At 54.3% G+C, this 23,561-nt stretch overlaps 1 protein-coding gene across 1 annotated transcript in view; it reads left to right on the forward strand.

Moving 5' to 3' along the window:
• Positions 1-754: 754 nt before the first annotated feature.
• The window catches only part of RPH3A (rabphilin 3A), a 28,494-nt gene continuing 5,687 nt past the window's right edge, over positions 755-23,561 (forward strand). Inside the window, exons 1-11 of the mRNA XM_081966327.1 lie at positions 755-1,108; positions 10,165-10,259; positions 13,880-14,023; positions 17,730-17,859; positions 18,233-18,319; positions 19,157-19,313; positions 20,147-20,191; positions 20,982-21,143; positions 21,516-21,608; positions 21,895-22,125; positions 23,085-23,164. Of these exons, the coding sequence (XP_081822453.1) occupies positions 10,183-10,259; positions 13,880-14,023; positions 17,730-17,859; positions 18,233-18,319; positions 19,157-19,313; positions 20,147-20,191; positions 20,982-21,143; positions 21,516-21,608; positions 21,895-22,125; positions 23,085-23,164 (1,206 nt within the window). The 5' untranslated portion in view covers positions 755-1,108; positions 10,165-10,182. The remainder of the gene's footprint in view (positions 1,109-10,164; positions 10,260-13,879; positions 14,024-17,729; positions 17,860-18,232; positions 18,320-19,156; positions 19,314-20,146; positions 20,192-20,981; positions 21,144-21,515; positions 21,609-21,894; positions 22,126-23,084; positions 23,165-23,561) is intronic.

Consider the following 23,561-nt stretch of genomic DNA (forward strand, 5'->3'; position numbering starts at 1 on the left):
GCCAGGAGGCCATTTGGATGAGGGGCAAAGCGCCTTCCAAGGAACACAAGGAAGCCTCTTGGAAAAGCAGCTTTGGGGAGAATCTCCCTCCTGGGCCAGTCCTGGGCCTTAACTGGGGAGCGGATCCAGTGCTCAGCACCTCACCTTTTTGTGTCTCGGGCGTTGCAAGCTGGAGCCAGCGCAGAGCTGGGATTTTTCTCTCCGGTTTGTCGGTAACCCCAGTTTCCCTTCCGGCTTGGGCTCCCCGGCCTGGTCCAGATTGGCTTTCCAAGTTTGCTCATTTTGTAAGCCTGCAATGAGAAGTTGACTTTGACCCTTGATGCCGAGGCCCCGAGAGAGATTTCCTGCCCGGTTTTAAGACCGAACAGAGGTTGCAGGCTGCCACATCCCTCCTGGAAAATGGGGCCAGGGCGGGGCAGGTCCGATGTGCCAAGCATGCCGCCTGCCTGGCTCCCCATGTGCGGCGAATGACATTTTCTCTCCATGGGCCCTGCCAACCTGCTCCTTCGGAAGCCACCTGGTAGAATGTCATCCATCAAAGCAGCTCAGGGCACGCAGGGCCCTCGGACTCCCCAGGGGCCCCCTCACGCTCCACTAGTCACACCACAAACATGGTTGGATTGAGGTCAGCCTCTGGCTGTTCCCTCCCCTCCCCTCCCTCTTTGCCCCAAGCCTTCGGCTCTTGCGTTCCAGTTCCCCCTTCCCTCCCTCCCAGTCCAGCCATTCTCGGACAAAGCTATAATGGTATTGATCATCGGGCCAGCAGCCTTGCGCATGCCGACCGAGGGAGGGGAGCGCTTCACTCCACAGCTGCACCACGGAAAGGCGTTGAGTGACAGACAAGCACGCATATGTGCGTGATCCCTCCCTCCCTCCCTCCTTCCTTCCTTCCCTCCTTCCCTCTGTCACTCCTTGGCCAGGCGTTCTCGGCGCTGGCTGGAAATACAGCCGAGAGACCTGCGTGCATCCTGGTCCTTTCGAGCTCTTTTGTTCCGCCGACAAGCAGCCTTGGTGGCAGAGCTCAGGAGGAGCTCCGTGCCGTCTCTTGCAGACCCTCTGGGGGAAATTCCTGTGGCGGCATCGCAGGGAACGCTTTGCTTGTCCTCAGGTAAGGCTGACTGGGGGGGGGGGCGCAAAATGCAACTCCCCGGGAGAGAGGTGGGCTGGCCTGGAGGGACCTGCTTTGAAAGGACCTGTGGGGGGGGGGGGGGGGAAGATGATGGCCAGCCTGCCTCCCCTGTGAAAAAGCCGCCACTGTCCTGTTTTCGGACACACTGCCCGGTCACTCCTGCCATCAGCACCGCCGGCTTTCCAGTGGAGGTGGTGCACTCGGGCCGGGCAAAGTTGGGCACGTGCTCCAGCTGACCGACCGGTTCAGGTTCCTTTGTCCTGGGCGCATCCGGGCCACGCTGGAGCCAGGAGAAAGAGGGGGCAGCCTTCCGTGTGCAGAGAAAGCCAGGTCCGATCTCTGCAAGGGGCAGGAGGGCCCTCCGGCAAAGGCTGGAGCCAAGGAGCCGAAGCCCAGCAGAGCCTTAAAGAGGGGCTCAAGCAGCGACTTCTGGAGCTCCACTGGCTGCTCGGTCTCCTCCTGTGGAAGCGAAGCACATGGGCTTTGGTGGGGCGGTCTTGGGAGAAAGCAGGAGCTGCTTCCCTCTCGGAAACTCCTTCAGAGCCCCAACTGCTCTGCAATAATTGGGGGGAGGGGGCTTTGCCCTGGGCTAATTCGGAGAACCTCTGCTGCTTCGGAGAGGGGTCCTTTCCTGCAGCCCCTCCCATCTGTGGGAGGAAAAGAGGCACTGCAGGGTTGAGGGGGGGGGGTAGATAGAGCCCTGGCTGGGCCATCCTGAACCAGTCGGGCTTCCGGGTGGAGCGACAGGCCAGAGTGCCGTGTCCCCGTTTTCTGTGGGGCCGGATGAAAACTTTTGTGGGGAGAGCTGCGTCTCGACTGGGGTGTGGCAATGTGGAAGGTTTGGGGGTGTCTGCCAGGAGGAGGAGGAGGACGACGACAAGCGATGGGGTCTGTTTTGGTGCCCAGCGAGAGTGCCTGAAACTCCCAGGTGGAAGATTTTTAGATGGGACCATGACTGTCCCCACCCCGGGGGTCCCTCTTCTCCCCCCCTCCCCGTGAGGGAGCTCCTATGGGGAGAAGTGAGTTTGGTGAGAGGGTGAAGGAGACAGCAATTTGGGGGGCATGAAATGCAGGAGCGAAAGGGTGGCCATGCAATCCCTCCCCACCACGTTCCTACAGGGCAGGGGTGCTAGGAGCACAGGACCCAGAATTCCCAGCCAGCAGGAATGAGATAGACTTGCTTCTTGTGCGAAGGGGCTGCCTGGATGGGGAGGGGGGTTCCAGGCAGCTTTGGTCCCTAAAGTCCTTTCGATTTTGATGCTGTTTTGACGTCTGGGACGGGCAACAGTTTTCCAAACGTCATAGAGTTTTAGGTGGCTTCTGCCTTGCAAAGGCCTCTGAACATGTGCAGAGAGCTTTTGCCTCACGCACCTTTGCTCCCTGATGCCTCAGAACATAGTTCCTCAGCCGTGGCAACTTTAAGCGCTAGGGACTCCAACCCCCAGAATTCCCCAGCCAGCCAGGTGGAGAAACGCTGAATGCCGTAGAGGCTGGCGATCAGAATCGTCCCCTGCTCTCTCTCCTTGTTCCCATCGGCAGGACTTCTCCGTGTGCAGTTTGAGGAGGGGGCAAAGGGAGCCCTCCGAACTGCCTTTCCCAGCCAGCGGTGGGGCTGTTTGCCCTGCCTGCCCCAAGACCGGCCGGAGACAGGTTGCATCAGCTTTTAAATGGCCGCCTGCTGCCCCCCCGCCCCCCCCCCCGTCCTCTTTGAACTCCGGCAAACTTCACCCTTTTCACCAGGAGCCAAACCCGCTTTTTTCATTTCCTTTTTTTTTTTTAAAGGGAGGGGGAAAGTCCTGCAACGCCGCCCCTTAGCCAAGAGCAGGGCTCAAGCCCATTTCTAAATGAGCAGTGACATTTTCACTCCAGCTAGTTGCCCCAGAGGTTCCGGCATGTCGGGTGGTTGAAACGGAGGAAGCTTGTTAGCTAGTGCTGGGCATCCCCCACCCTGTCAAAGTCTCCCCCCTCAGTCTTCCAAAGGGCTTTTTCCTGGAGGCGAATCCTTAAAATCCCTCGGAGTCTATCCTGGCTGCGTGTTCCCATCAGTCAAAACCACTTCGTTTGCTGAGCCTTGAGAAGAGAGGACGGAAAAGCTCTTTAGTTTCCACTGAGTTGCCAGAGGACCACGTCACCGTTTTACAGACGGGGCAACTGAGGCTAAGAGCAGGGCAGTGGGATGGACGCACAGGACGGTCCGTGCTTTTCTGGACCCAAAAGAAGGCTCAACTCACCCCATTGGGGGTCAGGGGGGTCTGCCTTGACCAGAAGAGCAGAAAATGCCAGCCGCTGCTGAACTAACTCAGTTTCCCCTTCGGCTGAGACCGCTGGTGTTTAGACCCATCGGAGGAAGCCTTGTGCTGGTTTTATCTTGGCTACTTCTGAGATCGTTCTGCCTTTAGCTTCCACTGACTTGTTTCACTTTATAGAGCTCTTTTCCGCAAATAAATCCCCTCCTTTAGAGGAAGGGTCAACTTATGCTTGCAAGATGGGAGTCGCCATCTAGCGTTTGGAACCCTGGACTCCTCGCTTGACCGCTGGGGTCGCAAGGGCAGCTGTCCGAAGCAGGCCTGGGGTCAGAGGTAGTGGGGGTATCTACCCCACCTTCCCCGTCACGAGAAATGGAAACTCGGTGGGCCGAGAAGCCACAGGCCGAGCTGAAAGGTTCAGGATGCGACCCGGGGCCACTCAGAGACACCCTCCCTCTGGCTCAGAACAAGGCACCCTCTTCCGTGGCTGAATTCAGGGAGAGCCGCCCGGTGTTGTTTCCTGCAAAATACACCCCCAAGAAGCCCATTTTGGCCCGGGTGGATTTGGACTTTCCTCCTCAGGGCCGGTGCGTCAGTTTGGAAGCAGATTCCGGCGCTTGGTTGGCTTCCTTAAAACCCCCATCGCACCCAGAAGGTGTGAGGAGCAAGGACAAAAATAATCTTCCAGGACTGGAGCTGAAAAATGTAGACAGGACGGGAGAAGAACAGCCGCTTCTGCCCCAAAACCCCCGGGACAAGGGGATCTCCCAACTCAAGAGGAAGGAAGAGCTGGTTCCTCCTCTATTTCTGCAGGCTGGGCCAGCTGAAGTGTAAAAAAAAGGATAACCGCCACCTGATTTGGGAGGCCCGAGTATTTCATCCCAGGGAGGGATGGGAGAAGCTTTTGGCTTTGGGAGGAGAGAAATGCAGGCGCGAAGGCAGAATTGGTGCAGAGGAAGCTGCAAAAGGGGGGGGGGAGGAAACCGCCACACAAACAGGTGGCCTCTTTTCAGCCAACTGCAAAATCTCACCCGGGGCTATTAAACGTGGAATTTGCAAGAGGGATTTGTGCCTGTCAGCAAGTTTATTGTTTCTGACAGCTTTTCCATCAGCCTGGTGGTGGAGCCGAGGCATCTTCCCGGAGGGGACGTTGCCATGGTGAGGCTGCTGGGAGGGCCCTTCCCCACGGGGGGGGGGGGGGGGAGAGAATGAATGCCCGTCTGGGTGAGGGGCAGAAATGCAGAGGAGCTGGCAAGGGGCAAAGGGGACCCAGCGCACGAGAGGCCTGGGACAAGGATCGGAAAGGATTGAGTGGCTAGTTTAGGCGCTTCCATTGGTTGAACCTGGATCCAGAACCTATAGAGAAATTTGGGGAAAGAAGAGAGGGGTCTTGCCTGTTCTTTAGAAGAAGCCCCCTTTGAGGACAGTTCAGGCCAGCTCAGCCCCCCCCCCCCAAGTGGACAGAGTCCTGTTGCGAAGGCAGCTTGCTTGGTGGGTAGACTGGTTGGCGCCCCCCAACTCCTTTTCCAAGTGGGTCTTTGGGGCAGCTGAAAGGAGCAGCCTTGGTGGGGATGGTGGTTGGGGAGGGCATAGGCCCTGAGGGCGGACTCTTGTCTTGGCCATGGAAGGCTTCAGGGTCAACCCCGAGGCCTGTTGAAGGCTGCTCAAGCCACAGCAGCCAGGACCGAGGGGAAGGGGCCAGGTAACGCAAGAGGCTCTCCCAGATCAAGTTAGCCTTCTGGGCAGAGCTTCTCTTGCTTGAATGAAGGCGCTTGGGAGATGCCACCTGCAAAGGGAGCCCTTGCTCCATGGAGCCTCCGTCCCCAGGGCTGAAGCACCCAGTTGTTCTGGGGTCCAAGACGTTGCCCACCGCTGCCTCAGTGCTCAATTGTTAGGCCTACTGCTGTGTGAGCTTCTGCTACCTCAGGATAACACAGGAGGAAAGGACCTTGGAGGTCTCGTAGTCGGTCCCTTCTTGGTCGCTTGGCCACGATGACCTGGCGAGCCAGTTGTAGAGTCCGCGCCCGGCTGGATCTCTTGCCCCAGGCGAGTTCCTTAGAGGAGGGAGGGGGGAGCACTGGGGAGCCTCTGCCGGGCTCTTCTCTTCCCGTCTCACAGGAGGAAGAGAATAACAGAGTCGGAAGGGACTTTGGAGGTCGTCTAGTCCAACCCCCTGCCTAGGCAGGGAACCCTACACCACTTCAGACTGCAAAGCCTTCCTTCCTCCCCTGACAATTCTTGGGGTCTAAAAGGTTTGCCATTCCTGCCCTGAGTGCCCACACTGAACGGTGTGCAATGGGCGCAGACCCATGGACACGCGCATGTGAATGCAGCAGGGACCGAAGGCCAGCTGGCCGGTGGGAGGCAGGGCAAGAGGTCGGATCTTTTTCTTCCCTGAGCAGGGAAACAGAAGCTCACGAAAGAAACACCACGGAGATCTGGCCTGGGCCGATGGCGCAAGTGCCAGCAGGGAGGGCTGTGCATGCCATGGGTTTGCCATCATGGTCTTGGGATGGTTTGGTAAGGTCAAAAAGGCTCAGCGCTCGTCTCCGTTTCTCTGAGGGGCTCTAACTCTTGGGCAGGGGATACGGGGTGATAGTTGGGGTGCAGAGCCAGCATCCAGCCCATGCGTCAGCCGCAAGGGCCCTTTGCTCCCATCCTCCCCTTTCCTCCACCCCAAATGGCTGCAGTGCTCCCAATCCTGCTCCGTAACCGAAGGTGGAGGTGGGTGAAATTGGGAGAAGGGGGGTTTGGCCGCTGGGCAGAGCCCAGGATGCAACTCTCCTTCTGACCTGTCCGTTTGTCCGTCTTTCCCCTGTGAGTAGCCTCCGCAATTTCAGGGGAAGGGATGAGTTGGCGGATGCCGTCTCTGCATCGCAGGGTTTGCAGGGCGTTGCAGTGGCTGGCTGCTTTTTCGGATTTGCTGAGATCCAGGCAGCCCTGAATCTGACAAGTGGAATCCAAAGGGGATCACTTGGGCCCCTGCCTAAAATGCAGAAATGCAACAGGAAGACAAGCGAGATCCTTCTGGGGGGGGGTGGATGATCGGGGATTTTGCCCTGCAATGGGGAAGGGAGACATTTCCCTGCTGCAGGAGGTGACAGCCTGCAAACAAACTCAAGGGTTCTCTCCTGAAGGGGAGGAAATACTCTTTCGATGCTTCCAGGGCTGACCTGCTGGTGACCTGTTTCTCCCACCACCTGTCCACACACACACACTGCCAAGAGAGCTGCTCTAGACAGGACGGGGGGATAGCAAGAAAGGGGAAACAGGACAGGTGCGGAACAGGGAGGAGAAAGGTCTGCGGGGGGGATGGTGGATGCATGGGGGGTTGGGACGGGTACCTCCCGGAATGGAAATGTTGAGATTGGAAGGTCCCTGATGGGAGGAAGGCGAAAGGTGGACTGGAGTGATGACTGGTTGGGATGAGGGATTGAAGAAGGAGAATTGGAGAAAGCAGGGTTGAATTCTTCATGGGGTGTGTGAAGGGAAGGGAAGGAAAAGGAGGAGAAGGAAGGAGGGAGGGAGGGAGCAGGGGGGAAAGGAAAGGGAGAACGGTGGAAGAAAGGAAAGAGAAGAAAGAGGAGGAATGGATTTGTTGTGAAACAGCCATCCTAGGCGACTGTTGCTTAGAATTTTCTTGGTTTGGGCAGCGCGAAGCATGCTGAGTTTGTGTCCAGCTGGAGTTCTCCTCCCTCTCCGGCAAACGAGCATGGCTACCAGTTTGATGCCCTCTTCCTGAAGGCAAAACAACGGAGGCCAACAAGCTCTTGGGGCGAAGGCAGGCCAAGGGAGGCTCTCTTCCGCAGAGAAACTGGGCCACTGGATTTAATTTCTTCCCCTCTCTGGAAGCAGCTCAGTTTTCAGAGCTCCTGCAGCTGAAGGCAGAGCAACTTTTCAGGAATGGGTAATTAGGCAGATGATGAGATTTTGGCATGCCTCGCCAGCCTTGAGTGTAGCTTCCGCAGGCGGACTTGTGGGAAAGGGGATGGGGGGGGGCAGCCAGCCCGAATGCCAACAGAGGAGGCTGCCATGGAAAGGGGGGGGCTCTCCAGAAGAGGGTGGGGACTGTTTGAGATCTGGGTACCTGAGGAAGTGTGGAAGGAGCTGCCACTGATTGCAGATATTCTATTCTTGGCTACCTTGGACAGCTCCCCTCTGATTCAGCCATGGGGGCCTCCATTATTCTCATCCTGGCCTTTCCCTCTGCCCCGAGGCACCATTACCTTGCTGACCCCCTTCCCAAGTCCCTTCCCGGGTTTGTGGAGAGGCAAAAAAGAGAGCCTGGTTTCTCTCTCATCCTGCCTTCTTCCTCCCCTTCGTCTTGCATTCCTTCTCCATCTGCTGTTGCAAGGAAGGAAGAACTGTTGACTCTCCACAGAAGCTCCGCAGAAGAACGCAGAGCAGGCAAGACTCCCCCCTCCCCTTTGTCACTGAGCAAAGCTTGGCTGCGGCACCTCTGCCCTTTTCTCTTGGGGGGAGAGGAAGAAGAGGACTTTCCGGATGGGGTGAATGAAGTGATGAGTTGGGGGAAGAAATGCATCTCGTATCCCAAGTCGCTTCTCTGGCGAATTGGGTCTCATTGACAGTGCAATTAACTCCGTGCTTCTCTTCCTTGTCAGCATCCTGCAAAAGGGGGTTAGGGGATAGTGGGGTGGGGGGGTTCTCATGTTGGTTTTAATTGGGATGTCTGAGCCAGAGAGAGAAGCAGAGAGCAGCCTGGTTTAAAGAAAGAGACTTTCGAAATCATGAATGGAGAACAGCAGGGTGCCTTTAGGACAATGGCGGTGGCTCCTTCGGGGGGGGGGGGGGGAAGAGAATCAAAGTGTTTAAGAGTTAGCAAGGAAGGGGAGGGGAGGGGGACTCAGAAGCGAATCCCCTCCCTCCGCAAACAGCAGAAGCTTTACAGGTGACTTCCTGGCCACGTGTTTGAAAGAGCCTTGAATGCTGGTCTGCCCTGGTGGAAGGAAAAAACTGGGATGGTTTGAACTGAGTCACAGAAGAAGAAGAGGGGGGCGGAGGGATGCCTCTTCCCTCCCCCCCCCCACATCTCTTGTGTTATGTAAATAAATGTGATCTGAATCTGTCCATCTCTGTCTCTCTCTTCTAACAAGGAAAGGACCCGCCTGTCATTAATTCTGAAATGCGCTCGGGAAACAGGAAGGGGGAAGAAAGAGGAGGAAAGGGGGAGGGAGAGAAATCTCCCTCTTTCTTTCCCTCCCCTCCCTCTTTCTTTCTTCCTCTTCTGCCTTCCATCCATCTCCCCCTTCCCATCCTTTCAGATCCGTGGTATTTTGAAGTTTCTCCGTGGTTTCCCCCCCCTCTTTTTTTAAAAAAAAAGAGAATTCAGGAAGGAAAGAAGCCAAACGTCCGACTTCCTCTTCGTGGCATTCGTGGCCACTTTCTCTGCCCCCACCCCCAATTAGGACGGAAGAGAGCTGCATTGCAGAGCCGGCCCTGCCTTTCTCCAAGCTCTGGATCTTCTGCCTGGCGCTGCCTCCCTCGCCGGAGCACCAGCCCTTCCGCCCGCCTCCCACGCCCCTTTCCCGTCTCTTGGTTCAGCTTTGAGGGATGCCAGGGAAAGCTGGGCAAAAGGTGGAGGCTGAGGGCCTCTGGGTCCGAGCTGATCCTGGGTGCCAGCTGCCCTCCGTGCCTGGCAGCCTGCATCGATCCTGTAGAGTCACAAGTGTATCGCTTCAATGGATCTTTTTCTGTGTAGTTTTTTTCTTTTGATGGTAGGCGGTCCCCAGTCACATGCTCAAACAGGGAGTGCCCCCTAACTCTTCTGCAGGAGCCCCCCCCCCCGTGTCTCTTTCCTTCTCCCCCTCTCCCCCTCCAGAGGCAGAGAGAAGGGCCCCTGGCCCTCGAGGTGGACATGGTCAGGCGGCAGGTGTGGCTTTTTTTAGGACCAGCCAGGTCTAAAAGTCCCGCATAGCCCCGAGGTCTACTATTTTGTCATTCTGGTGGGGGGCGAAGAGGGCGTTTAAGACGGGCGGTTCCATTGGAATCTGGGCCAAAGTAGAAATGGCGTCGGAAGACAGAGACATTCCGAGCCATTTAGAAAATTAACCGTTGGGAGAAAGGGCTGTGGGAGTTCTGCTGAGGCACCAGAACCGGAGAATGATGGATGACGGAAGGGAGCAGGAGCCATCTCCATCTTCGGGCCATCTCCACGGGTGCCTGTTCCAACTCTCCCACTTTGATTGCTAAAGTGCCGTGCCGTTGGCCAGTTTCCAGTTGCAAGTTGGCATGCAGCAAGAATCCATTTGCAAGAGTACTCTACCGGGAAACTTTTGCCAGGAAACTTGCAATGGCTGGATGCCTTGATGCAGGCGGAGGAGCTTCGGTTCTTGGCCCATAGAACGGCCCCTCGCGTTCAAGCGACTCTCGGTGGCACCCGGGATATTTCCACATGGCCCCCAGAAGGACAGGTGGAGTGACGTCCGAGGAGCTTCTTCGTTGTTCTTCAGAAGGTTGCCAGACTCAAAGCAACTCTTGATCGTCTCCGGGAGCTGCTGGGGATGAACCGCCTTAAGCCTTTTCCTTCCGACCGAATTCTCCATGCTTTGCTGCCTCTTTGCCCTCTGGAAGGCAGCCCCCCCCCCCTCCGGGAACCCAGACCACCTTCCAGCTCAACATCCGTGAGGTTTGGGTGCCCGGGAAGTAGAGAGAACTAGATACGCCTTTCCTGGAATTGCCAACTTCTCCTCCTCCTCCTCCTTTTCCAACTCCTCCCTCCTCCTCTTCCTCCCCCTCCCATCTCAAACTTGCAAATCTTTTGTGTTTCAGGCTGTCCTGACTTAAACCATGACGGACGCGGCAGTCAGCAGCAGTCCCGGTCAGTGGGGGTACCAGAGTGATCGGCAGATGGCGCTTCCGAGCAGGTGAGCCTGTTCCGTCCATAGAGTTCCCTTGGATGTCCATGGCACACTTAGGCTTGGTTTGTGTAATCCTGGTTTCCTGAATAAGCCTTCATCGGGCGCCTTCACACGATGTGCTCACCACGGTTATGCACAGCACACCAACACCAAAGGGGTTGTGAGGCCACGGGTGATTTCATGGGGACTGTGGCTCTTCCCAGGCACAGAGAGCTGGAGGTGCCGGCACCAGAGAATTGGGGGGGGGGGGGTTCTCCTACGCTGGATGTTTCCAAGGAAGGAGGAGAATACAATACAATAGCAGAGTTGGAAGGGACCTTGGAGGCCTTCTAGTCCAACCCCCTCCTGCCTAGGCAGGAAACCCTATACCGTTTCAGACAAATGGTTTATCCAACTTCTTCTTAAAGACTTCCAGTGTTGGGGCATTCACAACTTCTGGAGGCAACTTCTGTTCCACTGATTAATTGTTCTCACTGTCAGGAAATTTCTCCTCAGTTCTAAGTTGCTTCTCTCCTTGATTAGTTTCCACCCATTGCTTCTTGTTCTACCCTCAGGTGCCTTGGAAAATAGTTGACTCCCTCTTCTTTGTGGCATGTCTCCCCTAGTCCTTCTCTTCATTAAACTAGACATACCCGTTCTTCCTATGTTTTAGCCTCCAGACCTCTAATCCTCTTTGTTGCTCTTCTCTGCACTCTTTCCAGAGTCTCCACATCTTTTCTACATCGTGGTGACCAAAACTGAATGCAGGATTCCAAGGGTGGCCTTATCAAGGCCTTATAAAGTGGTATTAACCCTTCATGGGATCTTGATTCTATCCTCTCTCAGGGGTGGGCGATGACAGCAACTTCAGGACTTCAGGACTCAGGAATTCTGGGAGTTGAAGTCCACAGGTCCTAAAGTTGCCCTCATGCCCCCCCTCGCTTTAGATGCTCTAGCTATGTCCCTGCACCAAACAGAAGGCTGGACCCGATGACCTCAAGAAGCCCTTCCACCCCAGGATTGTCAGCCAGGGAATTCAGACACTCTTTCCATTCCCCCACCCACCCACCCACCCCCGTGGCACCTCCTCCTCCTTTCCCATGGTGAGATGGGTGTCTGCCCCCCCCCCCCAGGCTGTCTCCCAGCCCAGGGCTTGTCTACGCATGAATCAAAAAGCTCCTCATTTGACCTCCGCATCTCGCTGACCGGCTTTGCCCCACGTAATTGAATTCAGCCTGTTAATTTCCACCCCGAAGCGCCTGTTCTCTCTCTCGCTTCGCTCCTCGGTTTAGTGCCTGAATTCAATTCCAGGAATTTAAATAATATATGCATCTCTTGCTCCGCACCAGAAGTCTTTTGCTCCTTATCAACTGCCTGGATGCTAATGGCCTGCGGAGAAGGAAAGGGGAGGGGGAGGGGGAGAGGGAATTCATTAGGGCTTAAATTGCTTGCAGGTCACTTGGGGTGGGGGGTGGGCACAGCCCAGAGGGATTTGGCTGCTGTGGCCACAGCTCTGCGGGTATCTTTTTTTTAAAAGTTTTTATTTTATTTTTATTCTCTTATATATAGTTGCAGATATACATTCACATAGTTATTATTCTTATTTATCTTTTACATATTTGTTTTTCCGTATAAAAGGTTAAAATATACTTTCTGGGTCGCTTTGCTTATCATCCCGTACACTTATTTTGTCTTATTCACCACCCTATTTTTTTCTTTTCTCTTCACCCTCCCTCCCTTCTCTACTTTCCCCCTTCCTCCTCTCCTTTCCCTTTCCTTACCTCTTCCCTACTCCTCTCTTCCTTCTCCTGTCCGCTCTCCTTCTCTTTCTATCCCTTCCCCCCTTCCTCTTTCTTCCTTCTCTCCCCTTCCCTCTCTTCTCCTCTCCTCCTCTCCTCATTTCCTTTTCTGTTATCGTGGTTATCTCTTTTCAACTCTGAACTGGTGTATTTTCGGGATGGCATTCCCGCAAACCCTGTTATAATTGTATGCTTATCCGTTCCTATTCCCTTTTCTTCACTATCATGTCCTATTTTTTTTTCTCTATACCTCATTCTTGAACATATACTTACATATCAACGCTTTCTTTTCTATGTTTCCCCCCCCCCCCATTTCCATTTAATTGTGTCTAGCTCTGTGGGTATCTTGATGTTCGTTGCTGGTGAGTTTTGGCACACCAAAAGATCCAATCTATTTTATCCTTATTTTAATGTTGCTGTTCCTTTGCCACGCATCCCCAATGCTTTTGTGATTTGGCTTTAGTTCCTGCACTCTGGATCCGGGTCTTTTCCCGTGTAGGATTACACGGGAATCTTACATGGGAAAAGACCCGAATGCAACAAGACCAGCATACCTACACACCCCGTGAAAATCTCCTGATTCACTTGAATTGCAGCGAACTTCTTTTCTGCATCTCCTTTTATTATTTAGCCAAATACAGCCTGCCACCGTCAGGAAACCAAGACCGGCTGATTCATACAACACCGCGAGCCAAAAATGCCAGCTTATTATTTGAGGAGGACAAACAGATTATTAAAGGAGCTGGCTTCGAAGACACAGCCCTTATTTTTCCACTTTGCTCTTCCTTGGCAAAGCTAAGGGAGCGTTTTCCTGTTTCAGTGGATACACCACTACACTGCAGTGGATAGCAGCCTGATGGTTCGGCGATACCAGTGGTTGGATCTATTTTTATACATATATAAAGGTTTATATTAGATAAACATAAAAAACATTGGACATAGTGCGACCTTTCTAACATAAACATTTCCATAGAGTGATTGGATCTTACAACAATTGCATTTTATATCCGTTACATAGGTCGTCAGTCAGGTTACCTGTCCGTTGATCCTTTCTTTTATATAATTACTAATCCTACAAATACATATCCGATTCCTACCTATCACACATTCTTAATAACATATATTCCAATTCTTAACTTGTCTGTGTTTTTCTGTTCCGCCTTTTCCAAGGGTGGTTAAGAAGATGAAATTGAATAAGTAAATAAATAAGTGACTCTCAATGGGAACGCTCGCTCGATGGCGACACATTTTGCCCGACCCTTTGGTTCTGAACGAGGCTTCCCAAGAGCATGAAGCAAACTCCTGGTCCCTTTTATTAATTGACTGTGAATTCCGCTCCTTCACCTCCAGCAAAGTCTTTCAAGGGAGGATTTACAGTCACAGACCTTCTCTGGCTTGGAGAGCTGCCAGGCCGATCTCTGCAGAACTTGGCAAGGAGTCTCAGAGAGTCACAAACCAATGAAGCGAACTGATGGTCTCCTGCAAACTCCACTCCCCTTCCGCTCCTCTTTTATTTCCTCTGGGAGGGGCCATTCATCGTCCACCCAAGTCAACCCCTGCTCTTTAGCTGTTCCCTTTGTCAGGCAACTCTGCGCATGCGCACACTGGGAACAGGCACCAGCTGTTATTCTGCCTCACTGATGTCTGACTCCGAAGGCAGCTGATAACAGTCAGACGGCCCTGGCCCCATCTCTGCCTCCGACACAGAGCCCTCATCAGAGCCTTCCCCAACCTCCTCACTGTCCGAATCTGCTGCCGGCTCCGCCGGCTACTGGTGGGCCACAACACTTTCAAGACTTGGCGTAGAGTCCTCCTTTATGGGGTGATGTGTGCTTTTTTCCTCCCCAGAGCTCCTGAGGGTCACTCGGCCCATGGAAAGCAGCCAGAACGTGGCCGGAAGGGCGAAGAACTGACAGATGAAGAGAAAGAGATCATCAACCGTGTCATCGCGAGAGCCGAGAAGATGGAGGAGATGGAGCAGGACAGGATCCGGTGAGGACGGAGGGACCTTCGTGCTCTTGGCATTCATTAGTGTCCTTCGGCCTCTGACACCCCACCCCACCCAGGCCGGGAGCCCCCTCCTCAAGGGAAGTAGGCCCAACTGGGGGCGGGGGGAGAGGAAGGTAGTTCGTGGTTCTGCTTTCTCGTTTCTTTCCCTGCGTTGGGTGAGCGGAGCCGCAGAGAAAAATCCCCTTCCCAGGTTTAGCCGTAACGGCTGGGCAACTTCGGAAAGGTTTCTCTTTCATTCTTATGATGATTATGCTTATTATTTTCTTTGAATCCCTGCTGCTCTTCCCTTTACTAGCCCTGCGGGGAGGGGAGGAAAGAGTTCAGCCGACTTAGTTGCTCTCCTCCGCGGTGCTGCACTGCACCAATTCTATCCAGGGGAAGAGAAGAAAGGAACGTATCTCATCACCAGGAGCGGCTGACAGCAGCTGCAAATCCTATGCAAAATGAGAAGGGAGGAAGCATCCAGTTTTCCAGAGAGGAAGGAGGGGGTGGGGGGGAGGCAACATTTCCCACCTTCCTAGCATCCTCTAGATCAGACCGTGTGGCCTTGCAGGTAGATTTGGGTTCAGAATTGGGCACTGGGGGAGGGGGGGGTGACACCCAGGCTGGACAAGGAAGAGGAGGTCTTTTGAAGTTCTCCCAGACTTGGGCAGGAGGGCGAAGCAGGAAGAGAGAGAAAGCTGGGTTTAGCCTCATCAGGGCAGCCATCAGTGGGAAGTGGCCACGATCCACGTTGCAGGAAGTTCAGACGTCCTGTCAGCCTTAGGTGGGAGTGGGCTGGGGGAAGGGGTTTCTTTGCTGGAGGCTGAGCTCTGGCCGAGGAGATTTCTCTCTGGCTGCCTTGTGGACACCCCCTCCCCAGGCCCCCTCCCCACGCCGCTCCCCCTCCCTCTGCTGAATTGTCCCAGGGGACCCAGAAGAAAATGGCTGATGAACACGGAGGAGGGGTTTCTTGGAATCCTGCGGCTGAGTTTGGAAGCTCACAAGGATTAGGACTCTGGGTGGCTGTGGTTGCACTCCGCCCTCCGAGATTAGCTGAGAATTCGGGTAGTCCTTGACTTACAACAGACCGTTCACAGTTACGACTGCATGGTATAACGTCACTTAGGGCCGCTTTTCACACTTACAACTGTTGCGGTCGCCCTGTGATCATGCAATCAAAATTTGCACGCTTGGCAACCACCGGGATACTAACTCAACAGCTGCAATGATTCACTTAACAACTGTGGCTAGAACGGTCGTAAGATGGGGCAAATGTCTTATATTTTAGGCAGCCTGTCTCCTAGGCTGCATTCACAACCTTCCTGTGTCCCGGGGGTTTGTTTGTGTCTTGGCCGAAGCCCCTCCCCAGCATTCCTGCTGCTAGTCCACACAATTGGGGTCTTGCTTGCCTCAATTATCTGTCCCCGTGTGTGGTTGTGGTTGTGGTTGTGGTTGTGTCTGTGTGTGTGTGTGTGACTGCTAAAGAGAATAGGCAGTCCTGTTCCCACCGTTGATCTCTCTTGAGATACTGCAGTCTGTGGTCTTGGAACTGCTGTGGCTTTAAGCCAGGAGTCTCCAAACTTTGGCCACTTAAAGACATGTGGACTTCAACTCCCAGAATTTGCACTTTGCAAATGTCTCGCTTAACCACAAAAATTCTGGGCTCAATTGCAGTCGTAAGTCGAGGACTGCCTGTCAGGTGGGGTTTGGTGGTTGGGGTTCATTTGATGCATCGCTGCCTTCCTTGAGGCCGTGTTACTTTTAAAAAATGAGCACCGGGGTGTCCGAACTCCATTTCTGCAGGGACGGCTCAGCCCGGCTTCGTTCCCGCGTGTCCTGCCTTCCGTTTCACCCGTGAACCCAGGCCGATGGCTGCTCAGCGGTAGCTTCCCTGGGAAGCCCTCGCAAAGCAGCCCACCCCTCTTCCGTGTGGTTGCCTGCCAAATCGGGATGCGTATGCATAGCTCTCCCTGGGGAGGTGTGGTGGCTTGCCAAAGATGGCAGGAGAAATATTGAGATCTTGCTGCGATCCGCCCACCAGATTGGCTGCCTGGCAGCCAGCAGACACGCTGAAGCGCCACTCGCTCTGCCAGCCCAAACAACAGAGGATGACAGGGCATCATCTTTTGGCACCCCGAAAGAGCGGGGGCTTTAAGTGGGAGCAGGGGGGGAGGGGGCTGGTTTGGTTTGGTTTTCCCGAAGCCTGGACTTTCCCAACTTCTCTGGGTCGCCAGCGGTTGGGGCCCAAAATCCCAGGTTTGGAGGGGAAAAATCATCTCAAAGTGACCGCAGTTAATAATAATGATAAATATTTAAACATGGAACTCTCTTGCAAAGTGGAGGTCTGAAGAAATCAAGGGGATTTGAGTTGTCCAAGTTGAGAAACGCAGATTCTCACACCCTGATTTATATACACACCTTGATATATATGCACAAATACATATATACTGTATGTTGCATTTGTGCTGATAAATATAAAAAAAATCGTAATAAACGGTAGAGAGAACCTAACCTGCAAGAAGGCAGCAAAGCTCATTAGAAAGAAAAACTCGGTTTAGAGGCCTTTGATTTATTGGTTAGATTAGTCACAAAGCTGGAAAACAGACCAGGTCCATCCAAATAACTCTAAAACTCTTATGCCGGTAAGGTTAGATCAGGGCCGTCAGCCTATCGAGGGAGTGAATGAAATTCCCTCTGGGTCTGATGTCCTGAGCTTTCTCCGTAGCTGGCACTTCCCTTGCCTTGGCACAGGACAAACCATGCTCTTATTATTTTTATTGCACCTGCTATTTTTAATCTCTCTCATATTTTAGGCAGCCTGTCTCCTGGGCTGCATTCACAACCTTCCTGTGTCATGGGGGTTTGTTTGTGTCTTGGTCGAGGCCCCTCCCCAGTATTCCTGCTGCTAGGGGATGAGTCCATGCAATCGGGGTCTTGCTTGCCTCAATTATCTGTCCCCGTGTGTGGTTGTGGTTGTGGTTGTGGTTGTGTCTGTGTGTGTGTGTGTGACTGCTAAAGAGAATAGGCAGTCCTGTTCCCACCGTTGATCTCTCTTGAGATACTGCAGTCTGTGGTCTTGGAACTGCTGTGGCTTTAAGCCAGGGGTCTCCAAACTTTGGCCACTTAAGGACATGTGGGCTGGGGAATTCTGGGAATTGAAGTCCACACGTCTTAAAGTTTGGAGTCCCAAGCATTGGCCATGGGCGCTGTGATTTTCTCAGACGGGCTCTACGCAGGCAGTCCTCGACTTAAGGACCGCTCAAACTTCCTGAGAGAAGCATGGCACATGGATCAATAAACGCTTCCACCTTTTGGCAAAACTCTCTGCCTTTAGTGAATCGTTGTGTGGTTGGCTTAATGACCGCCGGGGCGACTTTACATCTGCAATGTTTGCTTAACGACCACTGCAAAAAAAAAAGGTGGTAAAAATCAGGTGGGTCAGTCATTGATGATTGCCATGGAACCCTAACTGCAGCCTCCGTCGTAACTTGAGGACCACCTATAAGCCTTTCCGAGGCACCTTCTCGCCTGATATCATCTGCTGGCAGCCCCCTCTTTCCTTTCCCCCGGGCCGTCTGCCTCTCCTCCGTGCACCTGAAGGGCCCACCTGGAGGGGGGAGGGGGGGAGGGTGCAAAGGGGAGGGGGGCTGGGCCTGGCCTGGGAGGAGGGGGCTTCACTAGACCTCAGGCGTCTCCCTTGCTTTAGGCGCCTCATGAATCGCCTGGACGACATGCGGCGTAACATCGCGGGGGACGGAGTGGAGCGATGCGTCTTGTGCGGAGAACAGCTGGGTCCCCCAGGCTCCGCTCGCCTGCTGTGCGAAGGCTGCAAAAAGGTGAGGGGGGGGGTTTCTTGGGCCCCCTGCATGAGGGGTCTTCTTTCTGCCTTCCGCTTCCATGTAGCATCTCTCTTTCTCTCTCTTTTTCTCTCTCTCTTTCTCTCGCTCTCATTTGCAAAGTGGCTTGCTTTCTGCCTTTCCCTGCCGTTGTTAAGACTTATTTTTAAAATTAATCTTCTTCATTAATTAAGTCTGTTAATTAAGTGAACTGAATGGGAGGAAGCCAGGCTGGTGGCATCTTGACTGCAGACGTGACTAACGAAATACTGCTCTGGAAACTGGCAACTTTGAACCCGGAGCCTTCTCCGCTGCCCCTCCCACCCACCCCCCCGGGACAGGTGCCATCCTTGCGTCTTTCTCTTCCCTGCAGAACGTTTGCACCAAGTGCAGCATCCAGACCACCAACAACCGGCCCCACTCCGTCTGGCTGTGCAAGATCTGCACCGAGCAGAGAGAGGTGGGCTCTGGAAACGCCCCTCGCCCCTCTGGCAGAGGCCCAGGCTGGGGATCTGCCTCCTTTGGGCTGCAAAGCGAGAGCGGAGCTGTGGGGAGCGGCTGCTGGTTCCTTCCTGCAGCTGGGCCCCCTTTTCAAGCCGAAGGCCGCCCTTAAGCGATGGAAGTCTGGAGGAGGGGAAAATCCCCCTTTCAGGGTCCATAGTAGAAACCCTGCAGAGTGTTTGGCTCTGAGAATAGGATAGGATAGAATAAAGAAAGAAGGAAGGAGAATAGAATAGGAATAGGAATAGGAATGGGAATAGAATAGAGAAAGAAGGAAAGAAGGAGAATAGAATAGAAATAGAAATAGAATACAATAGAAATATAGAATAAAAGAATAGAATAGAACAGAGTAGAATGGAATAGAAATATAGAATAGAAATATAGAATAGAATAGGAATAGAAATAGAATAAAAATGGAATGGAGTAGAGTAGAGTAGGATAGAATAGAAATATAGAATAATAGAATAGAAAAGAAGAGAAGAGAATTCTTAATTGGCCAAGGGTGATTGGAGACACAAGGAGTTTGTCTATGGGGCATAAGCTCTCAGTGTACATAAAAAGACAAGATCCATTCACCAAGAAAGAGCGAGAGAGATCTCTGATGCTTTCCTGCAATTGCCACTGGAAGGCCACTGTGTGTGGGGGGGGGGGGGGAATCCAGAGGGTTAGAAGTCCTTTGAGCCCCAGGAGTGGCTCATAGGACGATTGTCCCCCTCCCGTCCCATTGACCAGACCCCTTTCATCGGGACTCCCCTTTCGTGCCCCACGGAACCCCTCATTCTCCTCCGCTCTCCAGGTATGGAAGCGCTCCGGGGCCTGGTTCTTCAAGGGTTTGCCCAAGCAGACGCTTCCCCAGCCCATGCCCATTGCCAAGAAGCCCCAGCTGGCCACCAGCAGACCTGCTCCCCCCATGCAGGAGTCAGCAGCACCGTATTCCCACCGGTGGACCCCTGGTGAGCCCTCCGGGTTTGGCCCTCGGACTTTGGAGGGGTTGCAGGGAGGCAGGGAGGCCAGGCCAGCCTCATCTCAGAATGGCAGGGTTGCAAGCCTTCCAGTCCAACCCCCGGCTCAAGGCAGGAGGCTGTATACCAGAGGTGGGTGTCAGTTTTTTTTTACTACCTGTTCGGAGGGCGTGGCTGGATGGGGCATGTGACCGAGGGGGCGTGGCCAGCTGTCACTCACGCACACTCAGTCACATGACCCCCCCCACCAAGCCATGCCCACCGAAACAGTGGAGGAAAGCTTTGACGGGGGGTGGTGGATGGGGGATGCCTCCAGCCTCGCTAGAGCTAAGGGAGCGCCTGCAAGAGAGTTTGGGTTGAGAGGCTGAAGGCTTAACCCAGCAGCCCAAAGCCGGCCACCCTTGGGTCAAATCTCCCGCCTGGAGAAGACCTTTCCAACCAAAGGGGCCTCAAGCGTGACCCAAGCGAAGCCATCCACCCAAGGTTTTGAGGGCCCCCATTAGGGGTCTGGCCAAGGGATCACGCCCTGCAACCTTTACCAAAGAAAAGAGGGGGCTTTTTGGGGTGGGGGGGCAGAGGGGTTGTGCCCAGGTACCAGAGGAGCCTTTGGGAGCAAATTTCAGCCTCCCATAATAATAAGGCTCGCAGGCGGGCTCAGGGGGCAGCCTCCGCCCTCCTCTGTCCCGTAGCGTCTTTTTGGCATCTGCAGAGTTGCCTTTGCGGAAGAGGTGGATCAGTTCGCAAATAAAGGGAAGCCACACCAATAATTATCCCTCCGTTTTCTGCTTCGGTGACCTGAAATCTCCTTTTTTTCTCTCCCCGAGACCAAGCTGCAGCTGCTGCTGCTTCGGCCCAACCAGGCTCATACGGTAAGACTTCCCTGCCATGGTTGCGTTCTCTCCCTTTGCCTTTCAAGTGAGGTTCTATTTCGGGGGGGGGGGGGGGCTGGTTTTGGGGAGGTTCCAGGCTGACGCACACATACACACACACACCTGCCATCCCCCACCCCCAAAGGATTCTGCAGCTTCTGCAGATCTTGCTGTGCCCCAGCCTGGCCTTGGCTGCTGCCCCCCTCCCCGAAGCTGTGGTTGTCAGCTGCTCATCCGGAACGGCTCATTTTGAGTGATTGGGCCATTATTAAAATCTGAATTACTCTGTCAATTGCCTGGAATTGCCAAGCCCACCGGGAACGCCAGGCCGGGCTGGCTGATTGAAGCTGGCTGAACACTCATTAGCTGGCTCCCCAGAACAGCTGATCCAGGCAGCCAAAGGGGGGGGGTTCAGGAGAGAGAGTGGAGAGAGAGAGAGAGAGAGAAGGAGAGAGAAGGAGAGAGAGAGAGAGAGAAGAGAGAAAGAGAAAATAGGACAGAGAGAAAGGGGGGAGAGAGAGAAAGGGAGAAGAGAAAGAAAGAGAAGAGGGAGAGAGAACAGAAAGAGGGAGAGAGAGAGGACAGAGAGAAGAGGAAGAAAAGAGAGGAAGAGGGAAATAGGGAGAGAGAGGAAAGAGAAGAGAAAAGAGAGAGAGAAGAGCATTTACCTTCCTTTTCTCTTTGCTGATTCCTCGGCTGTCCCCAAACCCTATTTATTCATGGGCCAAAAACCACGGGGGTACCTGGAGCTTTCTAGTTATTTCATTTCCTCCCCTCCCCCAAAAAACAGGAGCTGAGCCAGCAGCCCCCACTTCCAATCGAGGAAATTACCCCCCACTTCACCGAAAACCTTCTGAGGCCCGGATGGCACCAAGTGGCAGTGAATACCCCAGAGAGACCCGGCCCAGCCAGGATTATCCAGCTGAGGATGAAGTCACTCGGAGCCCTGGAGGTGAGGGGGAGCAGAGGAAGACGGGGGGGGGGGGGGCGTGGGGGGGGGTTGTGTACGGATAGCCGGCTGTCCTATCTGGCAGCCCTGCAGAAGGATTGCGTTTCGCAATCTTGGCAATTTTAAGAGGGGTGGACTTCGTCTCCCAGAATTCCCCAGGCATCCTGGGTGAACGTAGTCTCCCAGAATTCCCTGCCCAGCCTGGGTGGACTTCATCCCCCAGAATTCCCCAGGCATCCTGATCCTCTGAGCTTATTTCAACTGCCCTTCTTCTCCATCCTCATCTCGGTGGATCTTCCCCCGGCAGATTCCATCCGATCTCTGCAGCTGGATCCCTTCTGTTCACGTGTTCTCTGTCTTCTTTTCCCCTCCCAGGGATGAAGCGAGCGAGCGCGGCCCCAGCTGCTGGCCCCAGAGACCCCGCTGTGCCTCCCCAGCCGAGTCCCTCTGCCCGGGGGGCAGGACCAGGTCCAGTACGGGGGCTGCGTCACTTCAGGGACCCCCCGCCCAGCAGAGCCTGCGTGGGAAGGGGTGGAGGGCCGGGCTGTGAGATTCAGCCACTTTCCCACAACCCAGCTGGTCCCATGAGGTCAAAGTTGAGCTGAGGAAGACCCTCCCTCACCTCCGCTGGGCTCCTCTCCTCACTCGGCCCGTGGCAAACAGTTGGACCTGATTATGTCCATGTCAGTTTCCAGAGAAAAAGGTGGCTCTGTGCCAGCTATTCTCTGCTGCTCTCTCTCCTCTGCTTTCACAGGCGCCTCCTCCGCGGCTCTCCCCCAGGCGGAGCCCCCAGCCTCTCTTCCTGCCACACTCCCCAGGGATGAGAGTACCGGGTACCCCTCAGTGGGAGCAGAGAGACCCCCGCGGCAGGGGGCTCCATACGGCCAGGCCGTGGTTCCGCCTGCTGCCCCTGCGGCCCCCCTGCCCCCTCCTGCCGACGATGATGACGAAGAGGAAGCCAACAGCTACGACTCAGATGAGACAAGTAGGTGACTGGACCCTCGTCCGCTTTAAGGCCTCTGGACTCCAACTCCCAGAATTCCCCAGCCGGCATCCTCCAGTTTGGCCACCTTGAGGACCGGTAGCTTACTTTTCTGACGCAAAGTGTGGCTCAGCTGGGGAACCTGACCTTCCTTGGCATCCTCTTCTCCATCTCCTCTCTCTCCCCCTGTTGCACAGGTAGTCCTCAACTTACAACCACTCCTTTAGTGACCGTTAGAAGTGACAACGGCACCGGAAAAGCGACTCACAGCCGTTTTTCACACTTAACGCCCGTTGCCGCATCCCCAGGGTCACAGGGTCAAAATCCAGATGTTGGCTTGGCAACTGACTCGTATTTACGACGGTCGCACTGTCTGGGGGTCATGTGATCCCCTTTTGCGACCTTCTGACAAGCAGAGTCCTGGGGTACAAATAAGCAATCAGGAAAGGATTAATGATTAGTATAAATCGTGAGGATACAAGCAATAAAGTCACCGTCCTGCCGTCATAAGTGGGAGGAGAGGGGGGACAGGAACGAGGAGAAGACGGATAGTAAGGCAGCCTTAATGAATACTTAGCAGAGCGAGGAGGGAATTCTTGGTTTAGCAGAGGGAGGGCATTCAGGGAAAAACTCTCCTTGTGTCTTGGGGTGCAGTGTCCCCCTATAAGCGTCCTTTTGGGGGTAGGAGCTGAAACAATTTATGTCCAGGATGCGAGGAGTCTGTCGGTATTTTCACAGCCCTCTTTTTGACTTAATGTCCCTGACTTTTAACCATTGTCCCTCCTTTCCTCTGCTTCCCTCTTCCCTCTCTCCTTGTGTGCCTTGCCTTTTACAACGCAAGCGGAGGGCCTGGTGCTCCCCACTGTGGCTATTTTCAGACTGCTTGGGGGGGTGTTTGTCTTTTGGGCTGAACAGGGACCCCCCCCCACCTCCCAATTCACCCTTTGCTCCTTTCCCAACAGCCACCCTGGGGGCCTTGGACTTCAGCCTCTTCTACAACCAAGACAACAGCTCCTTGCAATGCGCCATCATTAAGGCCAAGGTACGCCCCTCCCCCCTTCTTTTTCCCCCCGTTGGGTCTTTGCCTCCTGAACGGGTGGGGCACCTGGATTTCAAGTCATGGCTAAAACTGGCCAAATGAAGAAACATTTTTTTCTTTCTGTCAAGCCCTAGTAAGGCCACACCTAGAGTCCTGCGTCCAGTTTTGGTCACCACACTATAAAAAGGATGTTGAGATTCTAGAAAGGTTGCAGAGAAGAGCAACCGGGATGATGGGGGGACTGGAGGCTCAAACATAGGATGGACTGGGCCTGGCTGGTCTAGGGAAGAGAAGGACCAGGGGAGGCAGGAGAGCAGACTTCCAATATTGGAGGGGCTTCCCCGGAGAGGAGTTAGTGGGTCAAGCTGTTCTCCAAAGCACCTGAAGGCCAGACAAGGAA

This window comes from Natrix helvetica (genome assembly GCF_964273705.1).
Source record: "Natrix helvetica genome assembly, chromosome: 14".
Lineage (NCBI taxonomy): Eukaryota > Metazoa > Chordata > Lepidosauria > Squamata > Natricidae > Natrix > Natrix helvetica.